This window comes from Mauremys reevesii, linkage group 4 (genome assembly GCF_016161935.1).
Source record: "Mauremys reevesii isolate NIE-2019 linkage group 4, ASM1616193v1, whole genome shotgun sequence".
Lineage (NCBI taxonomy): Eukaryota > Metazoa > Chordata > Testudines > Geoemydidae > Mauremys > Mauremys reevesii.
Window position 1 is genome coordinate 111,600,861 of NC_052626.1, and position 17,332 is coordinate 111,618,192.

Genomic DNA, 17,332 nt, shown 5'->3' on the forward strand with positions numbered 1-17,332 from the left:
CATAAATCTGAGTAGACTTCATGGGCCTGATTCTATAGTGCCTTGGCACCCTGGGTAGCCATTTACACATGTGCAAAATGGGTGTAAACCACTACCACTCTGTATGGGGTAAATAACTTCTCAAGAGAGACTCAGGCTCCTTATCTTGAGGAGGGGGAAGCTACCATGTTTAAATGGTGTAAAATAGAACCAGGAAGATGTTTTCTCTATGGATCTTCAGGTCTGTGTGGCTATGCAATGCAGATGGCTGGGAGCTTTCAGTCTTTATAGTGAGTGTAAAATAAGCAGGCCAAATTCTCCTCCAGTGGAGCTATGCTGATATACACCAAAGCAGGTGTAGCTCCATTGATGAATGCCAGCTGAGAATCTGGCCCAAGCTTGCTAGTGTCATCCAAATATTATTCTAGCTTTGCATCCCTCGAACAAACACTCTCTCTCTTGGTCTGTTTGTCTAGATATTGACACCCAGCCCATTGTGTGGTTTTGGAGTGTATAGTAATACCAAAAGGTTTATAGTAATACCAAAAGTAAAACCAAAAGGTTTGTTTCCCCCACAGTCCTAACTTTTGATTGGCTTATAACCAGCATGTTGTTATGGAAACACATCCTCAGTGGCATGATTTTTTATTAATTATTATTATTATTATTTTATTATTATTATTATTCTAGTATGTCCCAAACCACCCGCTCCCCACTCAAAAACTAGTAACTGGAAGGTCTATGCCAAGTACAAAAGATGATGGCTCTTAAGCATATATGAATATATGTTTCATTTTATGTGAGCAGTGGCCTACAGAGAGCCAGCTGTGACGTCTGTCATAAGATGTTGCCTCTAGTCTTCCTTGCTTGGGAGAACTTGTGTTCCAGGCAATAAATTGTCATAATAATTATAGCCCTGTACAGTTTATCAGTAGCAAGTCTGTGGTGTTGGCTGGGGTTTGGAATCAATTCATCGGCAGCCTGAATCTACTAGACAGGAAAGGGAGTGGTAACCTTTCCCAGCAGTTGCCCTGAAGGCAGGGAGAGGGAGGAATGTTTGTGTGGTATTTTTGTAGCATGCCAGCAGCAAAGTGAGTCACCAGGGGAAGGGCTGGCACTTGAGGAGTTTAACTGCAGAGGAATCCGCAGCAGGTTTTTTCCCCACCATTACTAAGACCAGGTCTACAGTAGAACTTTTGCTGGTATAGCAGTGCCAGCTAAGCGGGCGGAGGGGTGGTGTGTGAGTGTGTGTGTGAGTGTGAGTGAGACAGACACACACACTTTTATACTAGCAAAAACCCTAGTGCTTTTGCTTGTGTAGCTTATTTTGCTCAGGATAGTTGTATAAAACTTTTTTTTGCTAGAACAAGCCGTGTTTACACTAGGAAGGTTATACCAACAAACCTTTTTTAGCGTAGACCTGGCCCTGATTCAGGAAAGTACTTAAGCATGTGCTTAGCTGGAATCAAAGCCTATATGACTACAGCTGTGTCATGGATGCTGCTAAATATAATCCTATCTGAAAAGTGGAAGAGCTGGTAAAACAAGAGAAACATAAGGATAGCGAAGCTTGCTTGTGGGAATTTACTGATAAAAGAACTAAATGTCTGTTAGAATAAATTCTTCATGCACCAAAACTTTTTAAGAGAGATTTCTTTTATAACTGTGGCTGCTACAAATTGATGTTCTATCAATAAAACACTGCAAAATAAAAATAATTATTCATGTACTTAACTGATTTGTAATTCCTACCAAAGAACTCCCTATTCTGGCTATAAAAGGTGGAATGCAGTGGGCCACATGCTTTTCTTGAATATGGGCTTGTCTTCACATACAGTGCTACAGCAGTGCAGCTCCTTGAGAGATGGTTAATCCACCTCCTTGAGAGATGGTAGCAATGTCATTGGGAGAAACTCTTCCATCAACATAGGGCTGTGTACATGGGGGGCGAGTTCGGTATAACAGCATCGCTCAGGAATGTGGATTTTTCAAGCCCCTGAGCGAGGTAGTTATACCAATATAGGTCTGCAGTGTAGTCCTGGCCTCAATCTATACCAGAGTTTATAATGTGTTAATTGATTTCCAGTTAATTGGAACTAGCTAACATAGTTGATGGCATTTAAATTTTCCCAAACTCCTGCATGTGAGTTGGGAGGGGGCACGGGAGGAGGGAGAGGGGGATATCACATCTGGCTTTCTGGTTTGGCTCATTAGAAAAAAATCTGAATCCTGAAGTTTTAGATCTGATTCAGATCTGAGCTTTTCCAGAGTTTGGATCTGGGGGTTTCAGCTCTGGAGTTCTGGGGTTGGCCCATCCTCATCTCCATGACAAACAGTTTTTAAATCACAACAGATCCTAGAATAAGATGTTGTGGTAATAATAATAATGATAAATGCCTAGCTGTTGTATAGAGCTGGATGAATTTTTTTTTTAAACAAAACTACTTCATTTAGAATATTTTGGGGAAAGTTTCAATTTGTTGATGGGGAAGGAATCTGAAACAATTTTGGTTTGTCAAAAAGCAAAATGAAAATTCCTATTTCAAACAAAACATTTTTTATTTGGAATTTTTCATTTCATTAAAAATAAAAAATGTTGAAATCACACTACTTTTTCCCCTCCCCCCCAAATTACTGCATTGTTCAACAGTCAAAATCTCAGCAGAAAAATCTTGACCATCTGTAGGTTTTTGCATGTATTCTATCCTTAAAGTGTTTTTCCTAAATATGTAATACCGGGGGGAATGAATATAAAGGAGCGAGTAACTTGTGTAGCCATACAACTGTTCCACTTGAACAAACATTGCAACAAAGTATCCCAAACACAGGATAATATGCGGGGAAACAGAACCTCCACCAACTTCTTAATCTCAAGCATGATGGTCTGAAATAAAAGTATATTGACTGACTGACAAATCAGCTGATAATTCTTCCTCTACAAAGATGAAATACACTTGGGTGTAACCCATTTCCTTGCATATGTGCTGATTAAAATGCTTTTCAGGCAGGCAGTACATGCATGAATAATTATTTGACATCTCTGGATGTAGACAACTAGCATGAATCAATGGCTGTGGCTACACTTAGCACTTCAAAGCGCTGCCGCGGTAGCGCTGCGCGCGCGCTGCTGCGACGCGCTAAGTGCCGGTCAGTCAGCAAGCGCTGGAGCAGAAACTCCCCCAGCCTGTCCCCTCCCACCTCCACCTGGGGAGGGGAAACAGCGCTGGGAGCGGCCTCCGCGCTCAGCTCTGGGGGCTTGATTGCACTGGCAGCGCGCGAGCACTGCAGGCACAGAGTTTGTGTGTTTGCTGCTGCTGCCCAATGATAGCAGAGAGGTACCAAAGGGGGTGAGAGGGCAAATATTTTAGTATTTATTTTTGTATTGTGATAGTGCCTGGGGCCACCAATCAAGGATCAAGGCTCCATTGTGCCAAGCACCGGGACTAGTACATTACCTATTTACATGTTGAGTAACTGCTTGTGTTTGATCAGGTGTCTGTCCACGTTTTATCGATGAGTTACGATAAGGATATCCATTGGCTGATGACAGCTGGAAAGGTAAAATGGAGTCATAGTGTTACTAAAAGAGAGTAAATCTGCATCAGATACAGGAAGGTGGTAGTCATAAACTAATCATCGCCTGGAGTCTTTAAATCAAGATTGGCTGTCTTTCAAAAAGAGATGCTCTATAGCAGGGGTCTGCAACCTCTGGCAAGTGGCTTTCCAGGGTAAGGACCCTGGTGGGCCGGGCCGGTTTGTTTACCTGCCGCATCCACAGGTTTGGCCAATCACGGCTCCCACTGGCCGCGGTTTGCCATCCTAGGCCAACGGGAGTGGCGGGAAGTGGCGGCCAGCACATCCCTCAGCCCGCGCCGCTTCCTGCCACCGCCATTGGCCTGGAGCGGCGAACCATGGCCAGTGGGAGCTGCGATTGGCCGAACCTGCGGACACAGCAGGTAAACAAACCGGCCTGGCCCGCCAGGGTGCTTGGCCTGGCAAGCCGCATGCCAAAGGTTGCTGACCCCTGCTCTAGAGGAAGCACAAGTTATTTTTCTTCTTTGTGGCTTGCTTACATTGTAGGGAAGAATAATTCCCTCCGCTGGGTGAAATGCTAAGGTCTGTGTCATACAGGTCAGGCTGGCTGATCAGTGTTCCCTTCTGGCCTTAAAATCCATGAATGTATTTCCGAGTTTCTATAGTTTATTCAGATGAGTAAGAACAAATTCAGCTCTTGATCGACCCATTTACTGTATTTCAGACACCATCACAAACTCCATTGTAGCACAGTTAGGTCAACCGATATCTTGTATATTTGGGAAGCACCTGATGGCGGCACCGCCACCCCTGAAGTATGGTGTGATTCCTGGGCTACTGTTGAAGAGGCCAGGATACTGTAGATGGTAACTGGATTTCCAGATTAAAATATTGCTGTTGATCATGACAGCTCCAGGGTCCGGTAAAGAATAAGTCCAACATTCTCTAGCCAGAGCCTGTTATTTTCAGGAAGAATCAAGAATAACTTGTTAAGAGGGTTTCAGCAATAGGGCAAGTGAGCAAGCTGCACTGTGACAGGCCTCTGCTCTGTAAGGTGTATATGCTATGGGTAAGTCTACTCTGCAAAAAACACCCACTGCAATGAGTCTCAGAGCCCAGGTCTACAGACTCGGGCTTGCACTACAGCTATAAGAATAGCACTAGTTGTTCCTGCTTGAGTTCTGAAACCCGGCAATGGGGGTGGGTCTCAGAGCCCGAGTCAGAACATCTACACTGCTATTTTTAGTACCAGAGTGTGAGCCTGAATCTATAGAGCTGGGCTCTGAGATTCACTGCTGCAGGTTTTTGGGTGTTTTTTTTTGCAGTGCAGACCTGCCCTAAGAGATTTAGTACTGGCAACAGAGAGCTAGGAACCTGGGTTCTAATCCAACCAACCCACTGACTCTTTGCACCTGATTCCCTGCTCACGCCAGCATAAAACTGGTGAACTCCACTGAATTCAATGGCATTTCACTGCAGTAATGGAGTGGAGAATAAAGCCCTTTGCCTCATCTCAAGAAAGTCAGTAGGTCTCACGTCTGCATCAACCCAGCTGAAAAACAGCAAGGCTCTTGCCGTGAACCTGGCATTTGTCCCTGAGGTCATCTTCGAAATACAGGACCAGATCTGTAGCTGGTATAAACTGGGATAGCAGAGGATCTGGCCCGCTGGCCAAGTAAGTTAGTAGAAAAGGAAGATGACTTGAGGCATGAGACCTACCTCTTCTTGTAAATGTCCAATGTCTATTTCCCATGGGGCTCCACGGAAGATTTCCAGGGGCGGCTCCCATCCATTGCGGAACTTTGGGATGTAGGTTGGGACAACAGACTCTCTAGGCCATTCCGCTCTTAAAAGATGGGAGGGAAAAATTATATGCAGAGTCAGATCCTCAAATGGTACATTTCTAGGACCCAAGTCCCCATGGCCCTGTACCTGCTGACATTACTTACATCAGTGCAGAGGGTGTAAATTGCCACACAGGTGCAGGACAACAGTGAATCAGGCCCCTAGTTTTTCAGCCTATTGGACAAAATCCTGCCCTCACGCTCAGCCCCCCTGAATGGGCTACAGAAGTGAAATGCTGCTCTGAATTGTTCTTAGAACTTGGAAATCTGCTGATTGTCCCTTTGCCCAGCCTAACTCTTACCTGGATCTGGTCCACGTCTCTCCAATGGACTCCCAGAGCATCATCTCTTTCGGTGTCAGGTGTCCTCTCAGGAAATCTGTGGTGTCTTTAGAGAGAAGCGGGCTGACGACAGACCCTGCGAGTTCAGGGCCTCCACAGCTGTGGATGATCTAGGTCACACACACACATACACACAATGCCAGTTACAAACTTTCACTTCATGAACAAATCCCACAATCTCAAACTGAAAATCAGTTTCTCTGGGTTTCTTGTTGAAACTGGGAATCTCTCATAGTATTTCAGGGCTAATATTGAGTGATATTTGCTTGAAATTGGGGCCCAGGGCCGCTCCAAATTGGAACCATATTTTGTTCTCATGACCATAGGCCCTAAGTCTGAAAAGGCTCGCAACCCTAGTGAATAGTTTGAGCCATGTTCAAGTTTGTAATCAAACCTGAACCCAGATGAATGTTGTGCTGTTTCAAGGTTTGACTGTGAATTCATTGTGCAGTTTTGCACAGTAGTCTGAATCCCCATATGCTCCCTGCAAGTGCCCCGGGTAAAAATAGGTGATTGGTGTCTTTAAGGAAATGGGTTTCAGTGCTGTCCTAATCTAGCAAGCTTGGCTATGTACTGCCCCTCTGACTTTCTACAATGGCTGCCATCTTGGTCATGATCAGGGACTGCCAATGCTAAGAACACAAGACTCTATAGTTTGAACTAAAGGACTGAATCTTCTGAGCAGGAGCTGTACTAGACTATGGAGAACACACAACATGCCCCAAACAGTGGTTATATTTGCACCTGCTAGTATTCTGGGATAATGTGGGGAGCTATATGCCCACGATTGGCATTGGTACAATGGTGATCACTAATGCAGGATCAGGTTCTGTGCCCCCTGTGCTGCTTGTAACTTCTTATCTTGCACATGTACACCTAATACTGGCGCACCTGCCCTTATCCGGATCATGTCCAGTATCTTTCTGTCTGCCTCTTATTCTCTACTAGTGCTACTTTTTACATAGGCACATTAGTAAGAATAAGAATTGTATTTAAAGGGTTACCAGTTCCAGTGGCCCAAACAGGAAATGCACTAGTTCTGAAGCACTCGGGTTCTGGATATGCTTTCTCAATTTGGCCTGAAAAGAGAGAAGAATCCCAGATTAATCCAAACCTGGCTTTTGGTTCCTATCTTCTGTGATATAGAGAGATTACTGTTTTCTGGTACTTTCCCTTACTGTAGGAGACTGAGAACTAAAAAAATAAATGGTTAGCTTCCAATCATGAGACCTAGCCCAAGTGACATAATGATTTTGGGTGACTCAATTCTTTTTTCTGTTTTTCTTTTTCTTTTCTTTGGTGTCCATTTTGAGAACCCATAAAGCGGCCTGATTTTTCAGAAAGTGCCAAACATCTGCCCTCTGAAAATCACAAGCTTTCAAGATGTTTTGAGTTGAGAACCCAAAAGTATTGGTCATTTTTGAAAACCTGAACCATAAATTTCTGGGTAGAGAAAAGGGTCTAGAACTTCAGAGTTATTTAGGCATCTGACCCCATTGTGAGCTAGGTGCCCTGCAAATGTATTCAGTAAATTACCAACAGGGAAAATTCTTCACTGCGGCCTGGGTTACAGCTAAAACATAGGTCGATCTAGCTGCATTGTTCAAGGCTGTGTGTGACATCATTAAGTCAACCTAAATCCCACTGTAGACATGCAACTAGGCTTATGGGAAAAAATTCTTCTATCAACCTAGCTACCACTTCTTGGAAAGGTGGATTTACTACAGCGATGGAAAAACCCCTTCCGTCAATGTGGGAAGCGTCTATGCTATATTGGCACAACTGTACTACTGTAGTGTAGACATGGCCGAAGGCCTTGAGTATATTTGGGGGTTTGCACCAGTGTATCTAGAGAAGTTGATGGCCACTGATTGCAGAATCCCAAGCATAGACAAGGCCTAAATGCTCTGCCTTTTGAAATGGGCTGTGTTGCAAAGGAAGAACAGATGCCTGGGATTAAATTATGAAAATCAAGTGTATTTTTGCAGCAATCAATGGGAGATGTAGTGACACCACTTCAGTCTATGCCTCCTCTATTTTCTCTCTCTGTCACAAATTGTTGGCATTGCTACAATGGAAAATTAGATCTCTCACTGGAACTGCAAGGTACTGCGGCTCTGCATGTGCTAAAATCCTTATTTTTGTGCCTTAATTATTTCTGCTGCATGCATCCTGTTGTGAGAGAGAGGTGAGGTCATCTGAGCACAGTCTTAGGAGCCAGGAGCAGCTGCATTTAGTCCCAGCCCTAGCAGCGAATCTGCGGTCTTGGGTAAATCACTTAACCTCTCTGCTTCAGTGTTTCCTTATGCAAAATGGAGCTGCCCAATTCCCAAGCGAGATGTGAGGACGGATTCATGTTGGGGAAGTGCTATGTAGGTTCTAAGTAACATTAGGCGGGGTGTGTGTGTCTTTAAATATTAATATGGAGAAGAAAATGTAAAAAAGAATTGATGTCACTTTGTTGAGTCTGAACTCTTTATGAACTGAAACTTAACTCAGACTACATGTCTCTGTCTGAAACTTTTATCAAAAAGCTTGACCCTGCACTACTCTCATGACCTTCCCCCCCCAATAAGTAGCCATAGCCATCTCTCTCCTCTTCTTCTCTCCAATTTTTTTAACCTTTTTTTTATTTTGTAATCTTTGATGATTATTGCATGACCATTATGATCTGTTAATCACTTTGTTTACTTTTGTGTTATAAACATTGATGCTGATGCTCAAACTTAACAACACACTCTCCAAGCTTCTTTCTTTAGCTAAGGAGGGTGTGATGAGTTGATTGATCGATTTGTTGTCTCTGTTCTCTGGTCTCTCTGAGCTGCTATACCATCTCCAAACTCACTCGGGTGCTGGCTGAGAGGAGGAGGACTTGCTTTTTAACACATTGGGGGCTTCGTCGTTTCCTCTGTCCTTCTGTCTGCTCTGTCCAGTGGTCAGATCATCACAGTGGTCAATTGGCAGGCCACGCACGGAGATTCATTTCCCAGCCATTTCAATATCGAGGGTCGTGTGACAGTTGGAAGGATAAACGTTGGAGGGCTCCTGTCAGACACCATGGGTCATGGACCAGCGCCTGACTAAGTCCGCTGGGGATTGGGGGGGAGGGATAAGAATGGAATGAAAGAAAGAACCAGGAGAATGTACAGGACAAGGGAGGAACACTACATGTGTAGTGTACACATTGGACTGGGTATACGGCGGGGGTGGCCCAGAGATGAGGTGCGTTTCTTTCAGCCTCTTTTTCACAGGGCTTCTTAAAGAGGAGTAAGGCCAGAGAGAAAAAGACCAGTTATGTTACTGGTTATGTTGGTGTTTTAACAGGTTTTGTCAGCAGGGGCAAAAGCAATTAAAATTTGTAAAATTCATGTAATCTCTGAGTGTGAACCCTCCATGTTATTTTGTTATGGAGGGTGTAAAACCAGTGTTTGTTTTAACTCACTTTGTCCCCACCCACCTGCCCCTATCCTCCTCTCCAGACTCCTCCAGAGTGCAGGAAGTCTGGGAGGACTCAGGATTGAATCTGAATGCAGATGGAGGGAAGGGAGGAAATGAAGGTACACAAAAAGAAGTAATTAGGCAAAAAAAGCAAAGCACAAGCAGCAGGCAGCACTTTTATTTTATTTTTTTGTTTTTGTTTTATTTTGTTTTTTTCTTAAGGTTATTTAAGAAAGTTTCTTAGTGGTGGGGGTGTGGTCAGTCAGTTGGTTGGAGAAAAGTTTGTTTTGCATGGGAAGAAAAGAAAAAAGTAGAGAAAAAAAGAAAAGAAAAGAAGAAGAAAAGGAAGCTTTAGCTTTTGGCTTTTTTATTTTGGTGGTTGAGGGGGGGGGGGTGGCCGGTGGGGGGAGGGAAGGGTGCTCGGGGAAGAGGTCCTGGCAAAACCAGCCATCAGGAAATTGTTTTGCGTGGTCACCGGGACGCCCCCCCCTGATGCCCCAGAGCTGGGGTCGCCATCCGCAGATACAGCCACCCCAGCCAGCACAGCCCAGCCCCAGCACCCACACCCCCAGCCCAGCCAGCAGGCCAGCAGCTGCAGCTGACACGAACAGCGAACAGCAGCTGCTCAATGCTCAAAATTTGTGATGGTCTTTTTCGAATGTCTTTTTTTTTTTTTGTTTTTTTTTTTCTCCCTTCCTCTCTTTCTTTTCAGCCTCTTCTCTTCTCTAGAGCTCCAAGTCCAGGGTTCAGTCTCTGACTGCCTGTCTGTACTTTGTCTGTTTCCCTCTCCCTCATTGATACTGGAGCTCTGGCCTCCTCTGATCATCTCTGGGCCTAAACTGCAACTGGGGTGGAAGGCAACCCTGGACTCTCTTTATCTCTCTTCTCTTTATGTTATTTATGCCTCTTTTTGTTTTTTTTTTGTTTTTTCTTTTTTTTTGTTTTTTTTTTTTCTACTTTAGTTTTTCCCTTGATGGGCCTGGATTTACTCTGTGAGTGAGACTCTACTTGATGCTGCACTCCTGAAGTGTTGGAATTATTGATGACAGCCCCTCTCCCCGGAATTCCCTCACTGACTTGCCTCACTCCTTTCTTTCTGACCTTACTGACTTCTGCCTTTGACTTGGAGGCCCCCTCCTTGATGCAGAGCCGTCTCCTTTCAAGTGGAGCCCTCCTTAGCCCCCACAGCCCCCCCCCGCCCCCGTGTCAGCCCGCCCCGGGAAGGTCCCCACCCACAAGCCCATTCAGCCCCCAAACTCAGTCCACTGCCCTTGCACTCCCCCTCAGCGCCTCCTCAAACCCTGTAAAACTCCCTAAGCCTCCCTCCTCTCCCTAGGACGGAGACCCTTAATACAGTTGCTATCACTGTCAGGATCAGCAGTCTGGTCAATCAGTAATCATCATGTGCAGCTACTGTCAATCTTCAATCCAGCATTGCTGCTCACTTCAATGTTATCTACTTTGAATTCCTGTTTTCACTCACTCAATTTCTCTTTGGTCTCAACTTTTCTTTCACCCTGTGCTCTCAGACACTCAATATCTCTTTAGCCAAGGGCTGGAGGGACCATACAGTTGCTTCTTCAGCCCGCCTCCCCACGTGCCACCACCCAACCCCCACAAGCCAATGCTGCGCGCTTCCACGACGCCCATACGTCAGGTTGACATCCAGATCCACGTCCGCATTACAGCCGAGGACATCCTATGTAGAGACACGCATCATCACACAGGAGAGAGCACTCAAGATACCCTACAGAGACACCAACACACCAGAGGCCAAGGGGGAGATGGATCCAAAATGTTCCTTTCAAGACAGAGAAGAAAAAACCTGCAGCACTGAGAAAAACTAGACAAAACTGCCCTCTCTGCAACAAGACTAAACAAAACAGGTTTCTAGGCTGACATTCTTCTGTGGGGCCTTGGTCCTTCTTAATTATAGTGGCTTCCTGTCTCCACCGACTCACCCCTAACCTTGCTCCTGACCCTGCTAGCCTTCCTCCACCTCAATTCCTTCCTCCTCTCCCAGAAACAATGGCCTCCTCCTACTCCAAAGCCCTTCTCCCCCTCCCATCACACAACCCCCCATCCTTTTACTTTCCAGCAGCCCTTTCACCTTTTTGTCCACCAGAGGCGGAGCTGGCCCCATGCCCCCAGCCCACCTGGCGGGCCCCCACCTTTGCCCTGCACTTTTAACCCCCAGCTGATCGAACCCCTGGCAGCAGCCTGTTGTGGCCCTCACTCTTCACTCCTGCACTGGCCTGCCTGCTGATCAGCACGGTGACCAGCCTGCTCACCTCTCATTTTACCACCCGGCCCACTCTCACACGCCCAGGCCCCTTTCCTTTAAGCAGCAGCAGCAGCATTTTTTTAATTTTTTGCCCTTGGCTTGCTAAGGTTACAAGGCTTCCTTGCCTTAACCTCCCTTCCTATCAGGCCAGTGCCCCTGTCAGCCCTGGCACCAGGTGAGGAACCTGCCAGTCCTAGCATCATCAGCACAGGAACAACCTGTTTGGCGTGCCACTGGACAACCTCCTAGCATGTGTTTCTCGCCTTCTGCTCCTTCCGGCCTGATTGCATCCTCTTCTGCAGTGGCCTCTCACCGCTCCGTTGGCTATTCACACCCCGCCATGCCTCCCTGCCGGGCTGCCCAAGACCGCCTGGCCCTGCCCCGCAGCGGGCCACGCTTAAAGCCTAACCTTTACCGTTTGCTGAAAGCAGTTGGGCTGCTCGTACTTTTTCACGCAAAACTACCTGAAGGTCCTATGAGCGGGAGCCTGCCTCCCCCCTCAGTACCCGACAGTCTCGCGGCACTCCTGCAAGCACTCTGGCCCCATACCCTGGCACGGCGCACGCACGCCCACTCTGTGGGCACCCCCTCACATGTGCACCTCATCATAACCCATGCTCCTGTACATCAATGCTACTGCCTGTCAATAGTCAAAGCATGTCTTGTGTGTGCCAAAAACGCTGCGTTAAGAAAACTGCTCATAGTCTTGCCCTGCATAAGGGTAAAAGCAAACCAATTTTCTCTTAACAAAATTAAAAAAAAATTGACTTTTTTTTTTTTTTCAAGACTTTTTCCTCTGGTCCATTTTTTTGCTTCAACTTGTGCTTTGGCCACCCTTAAGGATCTTTTCCTAGCACCTGTACTGCCCTCACAGTGCTGAAGATCCTCCTTTGGACCTCCTTTTCATTTGAGGCCTGTCTCCTTCCTGATTGCGGGGTCCTGGACTGCTTTGGTCCAACCCCTTCTTTGGCCCCCCACCCCCACTTCTAGCTTTCACACTCTGGCATACACCCTACCTTACCTTTCATTGGCTAAATACACCCAACCAACTATAGACTAAGGCTTTTACTTGTAGAAACACCCACCTCAAGCTTGCATAAACCCGTTTCATGCTGTTCCCCCCCTTATTGGGATTCTTCTTACCTACTGCCTCCAACACGCCCCCTTTGCCTATCTGATGTCTCACTCACTGGGGGGATCATATGACGGCACTGATGCTTCTCCTACTGAGGGCTCCCCACTGTTTGACAAGCCTTATGAGCCTACCCGCCAGTTCTCAGTACCCGCCCAGGCCAGTTTCCCCAGACCAACCATCCTGCATTCCAGACCTGGATGGCTGCCTTGCTGTCCACCGACAGACACCTGCAGCCACCTGCCACAGAAAAACACCAGGTTGGGCGTGCCCAGAGACTGCAGTGTTGGCACCCAAACCAGTTTTTTTTAAAGGCCCAGTTTTCATTGTTCCTTTTTTTTAACTACACCAGACTTGGTGCATGAGGAGAGGAGCCAAACACATTGCAGAAAACTTTGTAAACTGTAAATAGTTTATGATGTTAAACAACACCAGACATGGACTGCTTTGCCCACAAACATCTTGGGAACTACTCCTCTGGCTGGTAACCTTATGACCTGTGGCTGAACTAAAACCTGGGGGTGGTGGCTTGGATTTGGTTGGGAAAAAAATGGAACTCTGGTGGGTTGTTGTGGCCTTTAAATAAACCTTGGGTTGTGTAATATTTTTGTTTTGGCCTCAGGTGTTATAAACTGAAAACCTGTGTGGGTGTTGTTGGGGCCATAATAATCCTTTGCCTTTCTTGTGTGTTGTTGGGGCTGAGTAGTTCTCCTTTTCCCTGCCTCAAATTTCTTCAGACATTCTCCTCTGACTTCAAACTTTTAAGGCAAAAATTTGAATTCATGTTGAGAAATTGAAATTTAATGAGACTCAAAATATCTCTACTATACTCTTCCTGAACTCTTTAATAGCTTTTAAGCTTTTCTATCTCAAACTACACAATGACTATCCCAATAAGTTTGAACCTCATGCCACTTCTCTCTGCTACATCCAATCATTACTTCTTTCTCTGTTTTATCCTGACTGCCTCTGATTGATTATGTCTTTTCATAGCCATAATGTTTTTGACTTTGTCCTCTTTTGTTTTGCCATTTTGATCCTGTCTTACTTTAATTCACTCACACTTACTCTGCTCTCTGTCTACAGCTAAGGATGGAGTTTGTGGATCTCACAAACACTTTGTTGTCTGGTCTCTAACATAAGCTTTCTATCACAAACTCGGTGCTGAAGGGTGTGATGCTGGAGCTGACTTCTGCTTCAACAACTTCACTTAGTAGGTTTAGATACATCTCCTAAGGCGTGTGCAGTTACACAACCTGAGATTCTGCAAATGCTGTGTTTCTATTGGGGCTAGTTTAATTTATTAATATTTTCATTGCTACTTCCCCTTTACATTCCTCAGGGCAGCAGTTTGTGTCTATGACTAAGGGCTCATCTAAACCCACAAGTTGTATAGAGCTAACCATGCCAGTATAGTTAAAGTGGTACAAACCCCCTAGTGTGGATGGAGTTATATCGGTATAAAAGTGCTTTTATATCAGTATAACGATTCCCATATGGAAAGAGAAATAAACTCCACCAGTTTAAGGCACCTGTGATGCATATGGCAATTTCCTTCAATATCTTTGGGAGATCTTATTGAATTAAGTTTCAGTAGATTTGGACTCCATTGTATTGTAAATGCAAAATTTATATGTGGATGTGGGATTGTATACAAATTCTCTAGGACGCAAACATGACCAGTGTAAACTCTGGGAAGTGTTATGAGCTTCAAAGGACTATTTTAAACAATGAAGACAAGAAGGAATTTTTGGGACAAACAAAGTTAAGTGGGTTTCCTAGAAAACACCTGGAGGGAAGTGAATGAAAATTCCCACCTCCAGACTCAACCTTTTGAAGCTAGTCCCTGAGGAGAGCGCCATTGTCTGACTGATTAGCTATTCATGGGCTCTGAAGATCAAAGACCCACAGTGCACTAAAAGCTGTTATGAACTTGTAGCCACAGAAAAACTCCTGTGTGCAGTTTGAAGGGCTGATCACCTACCAGAGCCCTTGCTGGAATTGGGGGTGATCTCTGGCAAGCTTATTAGCATGTGTGTAGGTTTTTTGTCTAACTTCTAGGCACTGTAGAAATGCCTAACAGAGCTGACCCTGGTCCCAAACTGTTTACATTCTAACTGGAACATCTCGATGCTTCTGGTGTCACTTTTCCTCCAACGAAGCAAAGTTGAAGAGCCAGAGTGATTCTTTCTATCAGAGTCAGAAAAATTAGCAATGGAAAAGACTTACTAGGTCACTCCTAGAGAATTGGTGCAGGAATGTTCCCTGCAATATCCTCCAGTCCAGACTTTTTAAAATGACTCAAGAGATGGTACTTTCACCACTTTCCTTAGGTGATCATTCCCCAATCTCACAGAACTTGTAGCTCAGTGATTTCCCCTGGTATTCAGCCTACATTTTGCTTCACTTAATTACATCCCATTTTTCCTAACCTGAGCCCTCATTCTCTGAGCAAACTAAATAATTCCTCCTCCTCTTTGTAGCTTAATCCTAGAGGCGGGGTTGAGCAAAGGTGGCACTAAACCAGGGGTCTCAAACACGTGGCCCGCAGGCCGCCCTGCGAGGTTATTTTCTGCGGCCCGCAAGCTCCTCGCAACCCCCCCGCCCTCCCCCAGTGTTTACCTAGAGCGGCTCTGGCCCGGTGCGCACCAGGGGCAGGGCAAGCTCCCTGCCGGCCTGCCTGCCCTGCCCCCACGCTGCTCCGGGAAGCAGAAAGAAAGTGGGAGCAGAGAGGTGCAGGGGGCGTGTGCTGCTGTTGCTTCAGGCACCGCTCCCTGGAGTTCCCCGTTCCCGGCCAATGGGAGATGCTGGGGATGGTGCCTGAAGCAACACACACCCCTGTGCCCTTGCTCCCCCACATTCCAGCTGCTTCCCGGAGCGGAGCGGCGCGGCGCGGGGGCAGAGCGGGCAGGCAGGGAGCTTGCCCTGCCCCCGGTGCGTGACGGGCCACAGCTCACCCCGCTAGCCCCTCCAGCAGTCGAACCCCATGCCCTAAGCCCCTTGCCGCACCTTGCACCCCGATCCTCCATCGCACCTCGACCCTCTGCCATACTCCTGCTGCACCCCAACCCACTGCCCTGAGCCACCTGCCACACCCTGACCCCCTGCCGTACCCTGCACCCTGACTCCCTGCCCTGAGACCCCTGCTTAATCCCGCATCCCTCCTGCACCCCAACCCCCTTCCCTGAGCCACCTGCCACACTCTGCACCTGACCCCCTGCCCTGAACCCCGTGCCACACCCCACACCCTTCCTACACCCCTTGGGGGCAGGGAGGGGGTGGAGTTGGGGTGGGGATTTTGGGGAAGGGGTTGGTATGGGGGCAGGGAAGGGGTGGGAAGAGGCGGGGCTTCATGGAAGGGGTAGAGTGGGGACGTGGCTGAGGGCGGCGGGGGGGAGGTGTTAGTAATGTGGCCCTTGGGCCAATGTACTAGTCCTCATGTGGCCCTCGTGGTCATTTGAGTTTGAGACCCCTGATCTAAACCTCCCTTGATTGTGGGCAGGCCTCCAGCACAAGTTAACAGCACCTTCAAGGACTGATTTAGCAGCTAGACCAGAATTCTGCCCCGACCCTGCTTCTTCTGTCATACTTCCTCCCCAGCCCCTGCTGCCTGAGGGAATCAGGAAAGATTGGGGTAAATCCAGTCATGCCAGCTAAGGATTCCTGTATTCCAGGTGAATCCTCGGCCACTTCTTTAGCACAGCTTTTAAGGACACTTCTTGCTGCCCTGGATGCACAAAGTGAGCTTTGTGGTGGGGTTCATAATCTGGCCTTTGGTGTTAGTTATCCTATCAGAGTTTGCCCCAGGGCTCTTCCCCACGAGTGATGGTCACTAGGGGGAGGAGTGGTGGGGTTTGCTGGCATTGCCAGCTCATTCCCTGGTGGGGGAATGTGCATTAATATTCAGTTGCAATAGAAAAGTCTGAAGTTGGTCTGCTAGTTGCCCCAGACTTGTTTACAGTCTGTGGTTTCTCTGCAAATAACTTCCTTAAAACTAATCTTGCTAGATCTGGTTCATTGGGCAAGCTTGGTTAGAGTTCTATGAAATGACAAATTCATTCAAACAGAGGCATTACCCTGCTTTTCTAATATGTATAGTTAAGCAGAATCAGCAGCATTTGGTACATCTTCACGCTTCGTAGTACCTGGCTCTACTGTTTGTAACACGGCAACTCATCCAGAGGAGAAATGGAAAGTAAGAGCTATATAAAGCATTTGGGGAAAAAAATTAGAAGCATGGGTATGCTCAGTTACTTATGTGGCCCTCCACATGGGCCAGTATTTTAGGAGCTCATACAAAGTAACGCTATATGTAACGTGTCCGATGTGAACAATGTTAAAGCACAATGGTTTTTTCTTTCCTATTTACAACCTCTTTTCTTTCCTGCCCCCCCATCGAAACAGAGAAGTAGAAAAATTGCATAACTAGTCAGATTTTTTTTTAAAGGCAGCAAGTGGAAGTGTATGTGCAAAAACACTGACTTGTGCACGAATGAGTATCTAGATGTCTAACGGCCCATTTGCGTTCACAGCTGTGATAATTGTGCTCACACAAATGTTGGCCTGCAAATATGTACGTATTGTTGAGGGCTGGGTTAAACCTCATTTAAACTGTTGTGATCTCCACCCCTCATTTAATATAGCTTTGAGAGACAGCTGAGCCGTCCTGCCTAAGACTAAATGGGGTATGTGAGCCTGCCCAGTAACTGACCATCTGGGTGGTGCGCTCCACAGGTCATTTCCCTTGGGTAAGGGTGTGTGGATGGAATAGCGAGACAGA

At 46.5% G+C, this 17,332-nt stretch overlaps 1 protein-coding gene and 1 long non-coding RNA gene across 4 annotated transcripts in view; one reads left to right on the forward strand and one right to left on the reverse strand.

The window, feature by feature from the left end:
* Positions 1–17,332, forward strand: part of LOC120404630 — a 143,349-nt gene that overhangs the window by 16,804 nt on the left and 109,213 nt on the right. The gene's annotated exons all lie outside the window — the stretch shown is intronic.
* The window catches only part of EPS8L2 (EPS8 like 2), a 116,499-nt gene that overhangs the window by 10,457 nt on the left and 88,710 nt on the right, over positions 1–17,332 (reverse strand). For both annotated transcript variants that reach the window (XM_039537474.1, XM_039537473.1), the window contains exons 12-15: positions 6,703–6,777; positions 5,660–5,808; positions 5,233–5,359; positions 3,435–3,529 (exon numbers count right to left, since the gene is read on the reverse strand). In XM_039537474.1, the coding sequence (XP_039393408.1) occupies positions 3,435–3,529; positions 5,233–5,359; positions 5,660–5,808; positions 6,703–6,777 (446 nt within the window). The remainder of the gene's footprint in view (positions 1–3,434; positions 3,530–5,232; positions 5,360–5,659; positions 5,809–6,702; positions 6,778–17,332) is intronic.